Raw genomic sequence first — 12,500 nt, 5'->3', positions numbered from 1 at the left:
TAAATGCAGAGAGGTAGCATTGTGCAATTTGGCCACCTGTGCAGAATACAGGGTTGTGGCAGAGACATTTGGTGTTCACCGCTGTGTATACGCGGTGGGGAGGGCCATACGATTCAAGCTGTTGAACCAATTCGTCCATTTATCCGACGTGGCTGAGGCGCAGGCTATAGCTCACCGCAACTCCACTACACACCTTGTGCCACGAGTGTACGCCGCACTGGATGGGACCCGTATCCCGATCCTCCGCCCCCCCCCCCATCCGACGGATACCGGGACTATAGTCATGTCAGTTACATGTTCGCTACGTCACAACTTATTCGGCAAAGCTGTTACCATCTCCCATTTTTCTCTTTCACTCTTTTTCGAAAAAGGCCAAAACCACCTCAAGCAAGTGTAAAAACTTTTTTGCAAATTTGAGGACGTTTTTTTTCCGTCTAATTTTACCGTTTCCATCAACATTTTCTAAATGCGCATAAAAATACGTTGATGGAAACATGACTAGTGCGTTTGTCCGCTCTAACTTGAGCAATACAGATGTTAGCATGTCTGGCTAACTAGCTTACTGAATCTACCTTACAGTATCTAACTCTATAGAATCTTATTTTGTTGGGTTAAAAGTTATGTAAGGTATAGATCTTAACTATTACTTAGTATAACCAAGAATTCGGAGAGGCCAATCTGCCACTGATATTGTATGTTTGTTTGTTTTATCTCAAACAACATCAACATACATATACACATATATAACAAATAAAACAAAATCCTATACAAATGAGTCCAAATCTATCAAAAAAAACAAAAAGGATGAGTTCGACAAGGAGCATAAAGTCCTGCCCCTACTTTACAATATCATAATATTACATACAAAACAAATAGATATGCATAAACAGCATACAAAATGTTAACTCCTACAATAATCCAATAATTTAAACAACATACAACTATACACTGTGCGTACATTGCCATTTATATATTCAGGTCACCGTTCTGTATTGATCAAGTATTGTTTTCTTGAATCTATTTTTGACCTGTATAATATTATGGCTCCGTTTGATCTCATTGTTTGGACCATTCCAAAAGGTCACCCCACAAACGGAAATGTACACGCTTTGATATTGCACGTGTGCCGTGTGAGAATAGAAGGTACACTTTTATAACAAAAGGGGTCGTAGCTTAGCGAAGGGTCAGCAACAGCATTATTAAAGAAATATTCATCGCTGCTGATCCCTCTGCCGACTCTTCCCTCTCAGGTGCAGCTGCACCGGCCACGCCCTGCAGTCTGGCGTCTGCAGCCTCTTCTCCCGCCGCCGGGGCAGAGCTGAACCGGCCACATCCCTCCGCGCCCGCCGCCCCGGTGCTCACGGAGACCAAGTGACGCCAGGTCCCGCGGGGAACCAGCTGGGAGGCCACGGCGCTGTGAGGCAGAGAGACGGAAAGAGACGGAGAATGACAGGAGAAGAAGAGGATCCCCCAATCCCCCCCTTACCCTCTTCTTCTTCGTTCCTCCATCTCCTCACTGCATTTCTACTTGGATGCGCTCACCCCCCTCCCCACACCCCCCAGCAAGTACCCCTCCCTGCTCCCGGGAGAGCAGAGGACTGTTACCACTGCCCCACCGATTCAAGCCACACAGCGCCGTACTGTACGCTCGCCCGCCAATCACCAACCCACCCACCGGGACTCTTCGTTGAGGAAGTTTGTACGGCCGGCTGTGATTGGTTGCTGTCTAATGACGAATGGGGGCGTCGACTGCTGCGAGCTCGAGCAGTTAATTGGTGGTTGACGGTGGGGCCGGTGGTATCATATTATTCAATGTCAGTCAACATCAACTTCCCTCTTGTATCTGGTCTTTCCTTCGACACTTTATTTAGCTTTTTTTTTTTTCTTCTAAATTAGGTTTGACTGTTGACAATTGGATTTTTTTGTTTTTGTTTTTGTTTTTATTATTACGGTTAATGTTAAAGGTGGTATGTGTAACTTTTAAAAAGCCAACCCATTTTTGTCAATTTGATAGTGCTACTTTGGTATAATTACTGGAAATAATCACGACCATCGCAGGGACGATTAGTCACGTCCAGCAGATTACCTCCAAATCTGACCTGGTGACAGAGGCTGATAGGTCTTCTTAGGGATGATGTGATTAGTTTGCGCTAATTGTACTAATGTAGCAAACTAACGTGACGATGATGTCATGTGAAAACGCAACATATTGCACCTTTGAGACCTTTTATTTGATGTCCTCATGGGCTTGTTTGTCTGTATGTGCTTTAATAAGTGCTTTAAAAGTACCATACGACTGTTGAGATGGGGAAACGTGACTAAGCGCTTTATGTATTTTGCACAAAGAGGGTCAGATATGTTCTCAGACACAGATTAGCCGCCATCCATCTATGTTTATCAGAGTAGAGATTGTAAATCTTTATATATATATAAAAAAACAAAAGAAATAATAACCCAGAGTGGATGTTAGAGCATTGTACAGCTTCTGTTTATTGCCTGAAGGATTCTGATCTGTTTTATTATTTTCTTACTTTATAAGACTTTTGTAACAATCACCCTTTAAGGGACACACACACAGGTTACTAAGGAACATGCAGCAGGTTTAGAATAGGATAGGATAGAGGTATTTGCTGGAAACTGCCTCCAGTTGAGAATGTTAGCGACTACACGATAGCTTGGCGGTTGATTTTCCTAAACTAAGGAGCCACAAGTAGCGGTGCAGTTTCAAGATGGCTACAAGACATGCTACAGAGCATCTCCAGACACCAAACTGCTTCCCACATGGGTCCTCAGAGTATTTTTTTGCACCGTCAGGCTGCACCCAGTTCAGAAGTGCTCAGGGAAAAGTGTGGCTGCACTGTGAGCTGGTGAATACCGATTTTTCCTGGTTTAGGTTGTTCCGTCAGTGTTTTTTGGTCCAGGTGTCGTGGCATCACAGTTAATGATCCAGAGCTCACGGCGTTAGCTGCGTCCCCATTGCAGTGTTGTAGTGACTTCTGACTTGAAAATTGAAAACTCACACTTGGGCCCAGATTATTCCATCGAGGACTCCAAGGTTGTTTTTGTTTTTTTACTCGATCATCTTTCAGAACTTGTTCCTCAATTTTTTTGGGCTATTCTGTATTTTGTTGACGCAATCCCCAACCCTGGAACAGCGCGTCAAAGCTCTTTGCTTGACGGGATTCAGACGGAAGCGCCAAAGCTACATGTTCTTGCTGTATTCGGGGATCCCTTCCTTTATCAGTCCTTCCAGAAATCCTTTTTGTGATTATTGCGGGTAAAAATCCTTGATTATGCGACACATTTTCTTAAAAAATGCGATGGAATATGCAGGATATTTATGCAATTTTATGCAATGAAATTGAGGGAACTTGCAAAAATTGAAGGAACCTGCGGTTTGATGAAAAAGAGAAAAAAAAGTGATTCTCCAACACCCTGCTTTTCGATGATGTTCACGTCGTGTAATTACATCACTTCAACGTTCCCATGGCAATGGGGAAATGGCTGCTCTTGTGTGAAGTAAACGCAAAAATTTTCAACTTTCTGCTAAGATATATGGGACTTTTTTGCAACAAAAATGCAGGGATTATGAAATCAAGCCCCGCATATTTTGCGCGGAAATCGGCAATTTATGCGGCGTATTTGAAAAAATTTGGCCCCCTGCATCAATATGCCGACTTTGGCTGATTATGCATTGAATTATGCGATTGCATAATCGCGTTTTTCTGGAGGGACTGCTCTATGGCCCAACAGCAGACAGTTATTGTGACCGAAATCGGAAGCTTGGTTAGCGTAGCTTGGTTCACACCAGTGGCGATTTTATACCCTTTTTAGCAGGGCTCAAGCCCCCCTAAATTTCATCTCAGCCCCCCACTAAAAATTATAATAATAAAAAACGTGTCTTAGTGCTTCAAGTTAGAGTTGGCAAACTTGTCCGTTAGTGACGGAGGGCAAACAATGAATATCCTGTGTCGCTGTCGCCAATGCTATGCACCTGTAACCCAGTCAAGGAAAGTTTAATTTTTTATTTACAGTATTTATTGTTTACACCTCATTATCATTTCAGTTGACTCTGGTATGAATGACTTAAGTCCACAACTTGGGAGTCCCTTTTTTAATAATGCTAAGTTCCATATGACAGACTGACTTTTTTTGAATTTGTTCTTGATGGAACATTCTCACGACTCTGACCCATGACTGCAGCAGCCTGGATCGTGTCACTGCTTGTAACGTCTTCAGAGACATTAACTCAGAGGGCAGAACTGTACGATGTTGGGTGCCTACCTACGCACACATATCAGATTGTCATGATGCAATTCTTCTGATCCCTTTATTGTGAATTGTAGCCAAAGACTAGTGCTAGGTAGAAAGACAATTTGGTTCATTCTACTCGATGAATTGGGGAGAACAGAACTAGATAGGAAGCTGTTTGAGTTGGACTACAACTAAGGGCTGAACTCTAGCTGCAAATTTTAGTTTGGAGAGAAATGTATTCACCTTTGATCCCTTCCTAATCTGTTGCCATGTACCTTTTTATTAGCTACACCGAGTGCTGCTGAAAAACAAGTGAGACCACAGCTGGATAAAAGGCAAATGACAGTAAATCAACACTCACCCAAGCTTTCTGGAATTCACTTTTGGCTCGCCGCGGCGTCGTGTGTATTAAGTTCCACCGATTTGGCACTGAAGTTGACTAAAACAAACCATGACAAGGCATTTGTTAATCCAAATCTGTCTCCCTCCTTTTCTGTGTTCTCTGTCCTTTGACAGCAGCACCTACGTCAATAATCTCTGCAAGGATAATTCCAGTGTGTTTGGATTTTCTGCTCTTGCCCACTGTTTCCTAAACCAAAAAAGAATGCGAGTCGTCGAATCTTTGTCAGAAACCTCTAATCACACTGGAATTGTCCACCTCGTTCCTACGTATCGGGCTCCAAATGCTCACACCAGATCTACTGTGTTGTTGTTCAAGCACTTAGGCATAAAGTGGGAAACTTGCAGATGTGGTAACAGCACCGACACGGTTGATGCTTTTAGACGGACCATTGCAGTTACTTTAGGCACGTTGTCCTAGCAACTAATCCGGTCATAATAAGAGTTTATGTTCAATAGGTGGATAAGAAAAAGGCCAGTTAGCCTGATTTATTTGATTTTAAATGTACAGTCATAGCGAAAGCTAACGCTTTAGTGTTTTCTTACTGATTTACAACACCCACATGCACTACACCGTTCACCTTTCAGAAATATATATTCATTCTGACGTTTTTACTGTGGGGTCTTGTGTTACATGTGTCTCTGCTAACCTAACGCTAAAGTCAAGCCATGTAATTATCCATGTGTCAATGAGGGGAACTTTTAACCATGTAAGGGCTTTATTCCAATGATCACCTTAATCTAATTATTCACTGTAACCATGTATACTGTACATCCCCATTGATTGCTATGCATTTTTTAAAACATTTGTAAGTGTTGTCAATGCTTTTTCTTGGAAGTGGGATCAGGAAACAACATCAGCACCTATAGTTAAAAAAAACAACTTCGTTTTTGGGGGGAAAAAATAGTTGCAAGACACAGAATCCCTGCCAGATGTTAGACAATTACAATCACTTAACTATTAATTATTATTATTATTATTATTATTGAATGAGCTTCATTGTAAAAGTGGTGTACCAGGTTTCTCCTCTGGCACAAAAGCTGTTAACCAATAGACAGCCAACACTGTAAGAATATGTTTGGTCAAATGTGATTTGGTCCACTCCAGTGTGGACTTTTGGGTTTACGAATGTATTGTGAGGCAGGCTGAGGGTTCAGGTTCATGCTGCTGTGTTAAAAAAAAAAAGAAAAAAAAAGTTTTCTGTATGACTCTTTCCATGTTGAAGATGCTACTGTAAACTACTCCTGGACTGTAAATAGATTGTGAATATGAATGATCATTTTCAAGATAATATTTACAAAAAGTTTTTGCTGTTAAGTCATGTGAGAGTGAATGAGTGAGCGTGTCGAGGGAAGTTGATTGTATTCTCTATGGAATGTTTAATGTAAAAACCCAAAAAGCTAAAAAAAAAAAAAAAAAAAAAAAAAATCCCTTTACAGTTTGCTGTCATATATACTGTCCGGCACTGTGTGACTGCCATCTGCAGAGCTACACAGTGCAGTTTAACGCCATTTGTGTTCCACCACTACTTCAGTGTCAGTCCAACTAAAAGTGAAAGCATCGTTTACTGAACTCAGGCTTACGTTTTTGCCATTCTAAAGGAAAAAATCCAAAGCTGTGACCGACTCCGAAACACACTGTTAAGGACGAGGGGTGCTCTCGTCCATCCTTTTCCCTTTGAGCTTACGCTCCCTTTTTTTGTTTTTTAAAGAAGACGCCGTCACAAAAGATGAAAACACAAGCATGGCGAAAAAAAGTGCTTCAAGAAGTCAACTTCACCATGAGTGTTTGCGTAATCTTATATGCCCTTGTATGATGTTAGTATCTCTGTAATATGTAAAGATGTACACAGGTTGAGAGTGTAAACGTCCACAAAAAGCTGAGTTTACTCAGTAGAAGAGTTTCACTTCTACAAACAGTTTTGATAGGCGGAAATAATCTCATCGCTCATTACAACACAGCTAACTGACATTTAAATAAGGAGGGCTGGATACCATGTTCCAATGGAAGTTGCTCTAATGCTGATTATGAGAGTGACTTCCAGCTGATTTCCTGCATAACGTGGATATAGCATGTAAAATAATTTATTAACAATAATTTGAGACTTTTTTTTATTGTAAGGCAAGTGGCAAGGAATGTTGTTTATTCATTCATGACCGTTACATTTTTTGCTTTTAACTTACGTAGTTAGCAAAAGCCTTATAAAGCTAGTTGGAAATTCAGCTAGGCTAAGTAGCTAACTTTGATAGCTTATATAATGTATTCCAAAAAGTCAAAGGCCAAGCCCTGTTGCTTACTTTGATTTTAAGTAATTCGAGTAGGCTATATGTAGCTATTGGCTATGTCCTTTTGGCTATGTACATTAACTTACCTAGCTAGCAATAGCCTTGTAGGGCTACTTGGAAAGCTAGGTAGCTAACTTAGATTGCTTTGTGTATATATATATCGTGACTATTTTATCCCAAATGAGCAAAGGCTAGCACTGTTGCTAACTCTGCTTCCAAAGAAGTCAAGTCCATAGCTATTGGCTATGTTCTTTACTTAGGCTACATAGTTAGCGATGGATGTCATGCTTAATTCTACACATTAATATATTTGCTTTGTTGGCTCAGAATTCTTCTTCTACTGAACTAGACAAAGAGTTTACTTATATGTAAATGTTTCGGTGTAAACTGTTGCCAAATACTTTAGGAGTCACAATAATAGCATTGTCTCTGGTGTACTCAAAAGGTTGTAAGCATTAGTAAATCCAGTGCAAAGCTGCCTTGCTAGCAGCTGTGCTTCAGTCTAGCTAATGTTAAAAACAGCCCTTTACCTCAAGATTTGACTCAACTAATATAAGAAGAAGGAGAAGAAGACATGCCCTTATTTATCCCGTAAGGGGAAATTTAACATTTAATTTAATGAGAGCAGCTCTGCCTCTGAGAATTGTTTGTAGGACTAAAACTTTATACAATCTGCTTTTTTTGGGTCCCGGTGTCTCCCTGTGGGTGTCCTCGTCCAGAGCCTGCTGAGTTGTAGCTGGCTGTATTGTATTTACTCTCTGCATGTGACCACAACAAATTCCCATCCCGTGCACCGTCACCACGCCGACGACACCCATGTTTCTCAGAGTGGGCACCGCCTGCCGCACTTATTGTGCTGTGATGACGATTATGATGATGATGATGATCATGATGATGATGATGATGACTTTCTGTTAATGGGGCTTGTATATCAAATGCCTTCGACAATCATGTGCACATATCAGAGTTACCATGACAACGCAGGGCAGAGCGACTGATTGTGTTTTGTTTGTCTTTCTCCTGGAATAAATCCTGAATGATGGTAATATATTTTTGTGTTTGGGTCTGAACAAATAGGGCTGGCTTATTAGTACTACTTATTAGAATTAGGAGTACATTTTTGTGTGTGTGTGTGTGTGTGTGTGTGTGTGTGTGTATATTCAGTATTTCAAAACTTGCAACTCCAGGATCCATGCTTGTGGATATAAAGCAGACACCAGACCCACTTGAACCGACATATTGTCTGGATATGCTGCACAGCAGGTGTTTAGCAGACAGAAGACAGATGTTGCAAACACATAAGGCACATGTTGCCTTTAATAGCACATGGGATACATTATTAGGCGTAAAGCATTAAACATATTGTCTACAGATGTTATTTCCCCATAAAAAAAAGAAATGTGTCTGTAAGCCTCCTTACACTTCAGTAAAGGATTGTGCAGTTGAAACTAAGGGTTCAGGAAGAGTTCAGATAAAAACCAGCCTTGGAAAAAAACAAAACAGAAAAGACCACTCAGGAGTTCTGTCTAATTATTGTTTTTTTTCTGGGACAGCAGTTTCCAAACATCTTTGAATCTTCACAGCTGCAAACCTACTGTGGGTGATTCAGTAGAGATTGATAAGGTATTGGGTGAATTAAGCAAAACCCATTAATGGTTAATAATATTTTTACTTTGAAAATCAACATTTGTGAATTATTGGAAGGTGTGAAATAAGCTGCTGTTTTACAACATCAAATATCAGAGTGCTTTTGCTGTCTGTGTCGATGGCCAGAAACAGCCAGTGTGTGTGTTAGCAAATGTTAGCATACGTTAGCATGCTAGTACACTAAACTAAGATGATGAACATGATAAACATATACCCGCTTAATTGGAGCATGTTAGCATGCTTACTTTTGCAGGGCTTAAAACACTGCTAACATTGCTTTGGAGTCTTATGCTGCATTCACATGGAATCAGGCGTACCAAATATCACACAATTAGATGAATCTAGCAGAGAGTACGGGCAACCGTTAACGGTAGAATGGGTCGTGTAGACGGTAACCCAAAGATTTACGAAAGTCTCGCGAGATGGTTGAGGTTAGGCATTGGCCTTGAATGGTTAAGGTTAGGAGAGCAGCAAGTCTCGCCAGAGTTTTCGCAAATCTAGGATTACCATTTAGACGTGACCGGTAGTGGCATTGCCGCCCAAAGTTAACATATTTCAACTTTTTTTTCCGTCCTCCACAATGGAATTTACAACCGGATGTTCTGTAGCTCCCTCACGCATGGAGAAATTAAATTCCTACAGCGATATTACAAGAAGCTACATTACATTATTCATTCGTTCATTACGTAAACAATAGACACATTACATTTTTATTTAATATTTTTTATTCTATTCTTTGTAAACAATACGACATCACGACAGCTGTCCGAAAGGCGTTGGCCTTCTGTGAATGCAGCAATAGTCTCGTTCATTCTGTTCCTTTACACGGTCGTAGCAAACCAAGACTTTTGGCTTCTCCGTCGCGATGCATTTGGCGCCTCGGTTGGGGTTCTCGACGATACTCGTTGACTTTTGCTCAACTTCGCGATTGTTTCTCGTCGCGGTGGGAAAGAAACCACATTTTGCACTGCAGTAAATATGCATCCGTTTTCTCCATTGACTTCATAGGCATTGGTGCCGTATTTGAATTTCACTCTGCATTCTGAACACAGCTTAAAGGGATATGCCACCGTTTGTTGAAATAGGGCTCATCACGGCCTTCCCTAGCTGTAGATAGGTGGGCCAACGCATTTTTTGTGCGTGCATTGTGCAACACCGGCAGCGCCAGTTAGCTTAGCGTAGTGAATGGAATCCTATGTTGCCGGTTAGCATGTTGTGAGTAAAAGTGAGCCAACAAAAGACAAAAAAAAACAACCTAATTACTTGCACTGAGACAAAAAAAATGCGTTGGCCCACCTATCTACAGCCAGGGTAGATCGTGATAAGACCTATTTCAACAAACGGTGGCGTATCCCTTTAAGAGAGAAGAAAACAATGGAAAGGTGCTATATCAACAAAAGCTGCAGGCTTCCCTCTGCCCTTCTATTCCCTTTCTACGTTAAAGTTAATAAGCTAATATACATTGCTTGTATTAAAAAGCAATCTCGACTGAAGTGACTTCCTGCAGCTTGACATGATGTCGAGCTCACCGCAGATACCGAAAGTTGTGTTAAAATCGGTCTGGTATTAGCAGAGTTTGGCCCGGTGAAGCTTTCCGGTGGGTCAAGTCAAGACACTTCCTCTGCCTTTCCCTCCATCTCAGTTGGAGTTTTTCCTCCTGACTGCCCGTCTATCTCGGTTCTGCACTGAGAATAGCACACACACATTGAATGCTCCTACAAAATGATTCATCCCTCTAACACACACACACACACACACCCCAAAGCACTGAAATGAAAATTGTGAAATCAAAGTACTTCAAATCCCTTCGACACTCATGCACAATAACGTGCACATGTACAGCATCACAGGCTCAAACACACACAAACACACCCACACACACACACACACACACACACACACACACACACACAGCAAAGCAGCAAAATTGTATTTCTGTTAAATCAAAATTGCCTGTCATTTTCACAAATTCGTATAAACATGCCCGCGCACACTCGCACACGCACACACACACACCCACACAGCTTGTTGACTTTGGCTGTCAAGCTGTAAGTGTGTTTGTGCTCGGAGTCACTGATCTCTTTGCTTCTTAAACTGATTTCTCCTCATCTTTAATTCAGGGCTTTACCCTCTCTCATCCCTCTCCTCCAGCCCTTCTCTCGCTGCAGGCTTCCTCCCCTCCTCTCTCCCCCCGCAGAGACATGTTGCTTTGTTCCTTACCAAGCAGCGTATATTTATTCCATAAGGCTAATTGCCTAAAAAAAAAAAGGCTGATCATCTGAAACGGTGTGATAACACACAGTTTTTAATAGAAAAAAAAGAAATAAGAGGCGGGATCACGCTGGGGGAATCGGAAGTGTGCAAAGACCATCTGTGTCATCTGGGCCGACAGTTGTGAATTGAAACAGCAGGGGGTGACGTGATGTTTCCCCTCCACTGTCTGTTTGCTAGCAGTTAGTACGCTACAGATTAAACCCAGACATTAAACTGTGTTGAAAATCCTCTCACAGGAGGCACAATTACACCAGCGATGCCATAAAGAAACATTTTACTTGTAGAAAAGATTTTGGTGTGAGCTTATGTTCCTTTAAACGCAGTTACCCAACATCTCAACATCCTCTCTCGACCATAAACAGGAAATCTGGTAGATGACGGTGAATCAGGCCAGAACTGTCACCTGCGCCAAAGTGTCCACGGTGCAGCGACAGCTAGCTGTTTACTCTCAGTGATGTGTTCACGGGAGTGACTGTCTGTGACATAGACAGTATATAATGGACCAATAGACCCCGCTGCTCTGGACGGAGACCAGTGAAGGCTATTAGAAGCACTTTTCCGGTGATGGCCAGCTTTACTGCGCAGCCTCCAACTGAGAGAATGTGACGTGAGCAACGTGTCTGAAAGTTGTAAGTCTTCTGGTAGCTGTGCCAAGAGAAATCTCAATCATTCCCAATCTTACAGATACGGAGAGTGTAGGTGGATGTAAGGAGATAACATAAGCACAGGCTAATTATTGATCACTAACATGCTAGTTAACATTAGTAATTAAACCTAAACAGCTAATGGAAGTCCAAACTGCCTGCGAGCTTCTCCTGTACTATACGGTAATTCCTCTACTATGCGACAGTAAGTCACTTGGTTATGACACAATCGTTAGCTTATTTTTACAAAAACGTCTGCTACGGAGCCATAACATGAGGTACAAGGTAATGGAGCCTTTTATACATTGTCGTGTTTCTTTGGAACTAAACAACGGACAAATAGAGTCTTTAAACGCTTCAGATGTGAAGTTATTTGCAGTCAAGTGACGTAAAAAAAAATGGCGGTCAGTGGAATGCTAACAGGAGGTGATGGCCAGTTAGCAACAAAATGGCGCCATGATGGCTCGAGTTCTGAAGCAAAGCTTACCCCCTTGGGTCTGTGACAGTATGTTAAGCCTACTTACAGTGCAGCGTTCACTGTTTATCGCAAGAATAAGACATGGAGTCATCACACTGTTGATTATTTGACTGTCTGCCCTCACTGCTCACTGTCATTTGAATGGAAACATTTTCTGAACAAGCTGGTCCCAGGCAAGTGGGACTACCCTAAAACCCTTATGTACCCTTTACAAACAAGCTGTGAAAGTTCTTGACGAAAAAACAATTAACTACCATCACTGCACGATTATAAAAAAAACACAACTTATTAACCGTTGACAGTTTTCTGTGCCTGATGTATAAATTGAGCCATGATCTTGCACCACCCCCACTCAAGCAACGTGTGTCATTTTGCAGAGATAATGTAAGGGTCACCAGGGCTTCTTGTTAGAGGTGACTGTTACACTCAATTTAGGAAGACTAAATTTGCTCGAATCAGCTTTTTAATTTACTGTAGTAGAAAAGTGGAACTTAATTCCACTTCCCATTAGAGATTGT

At 41.5% G+C, this 12,500-nt stretch overlaps 1 protein-coding gene across 2 annotated transcripts in view; it reads left to right on the top strand.

Moving 5' to 3' along the window:
• Positions 1-3,296, top strand: part of camk1da (calcium/calmodulin-dependent protein kinase 1Da) — a 79,619-nt gene extending 76,323 nt beyond the window's left edge. For both annotated transcript variants that reach the window (XM_028570763.1, XM_028570764.1), the window contains exon 11: positions 1,251-3,296. In XM_028570763.1, coding sequence (XP_028426564.1) covers positions 1,251-1,375 — 125 coding nt within the window. In that variant the 3' untranslated portion in view covers positions 1,376-3,296. The remainder of the gene's footprint in view (positions 1-1,250) is intronic.
• Positions 3,297-12,500: the final 9,204 nt, after the last annotated feature.

The sequence above is a fragment of the Perca flavescens genome, chromosome 23 (genome assembly GCF_004354835.1).
Source record: "Perca flavescens isolate YP-PL-M2 chromosome 23, PFLA_1.0, whole genome shotgun sequence".
NCBI classification, from domain to species: Eukaryota; Metazoa; Chordata; class Actinopteri; order Perciformes; family Percidae; genus Perca; species Perca flavescens.
Note: the sequence above shows the minus strand (reverse complement) of the source record. Positions and strands in the feature narration are given on the sequence as shown.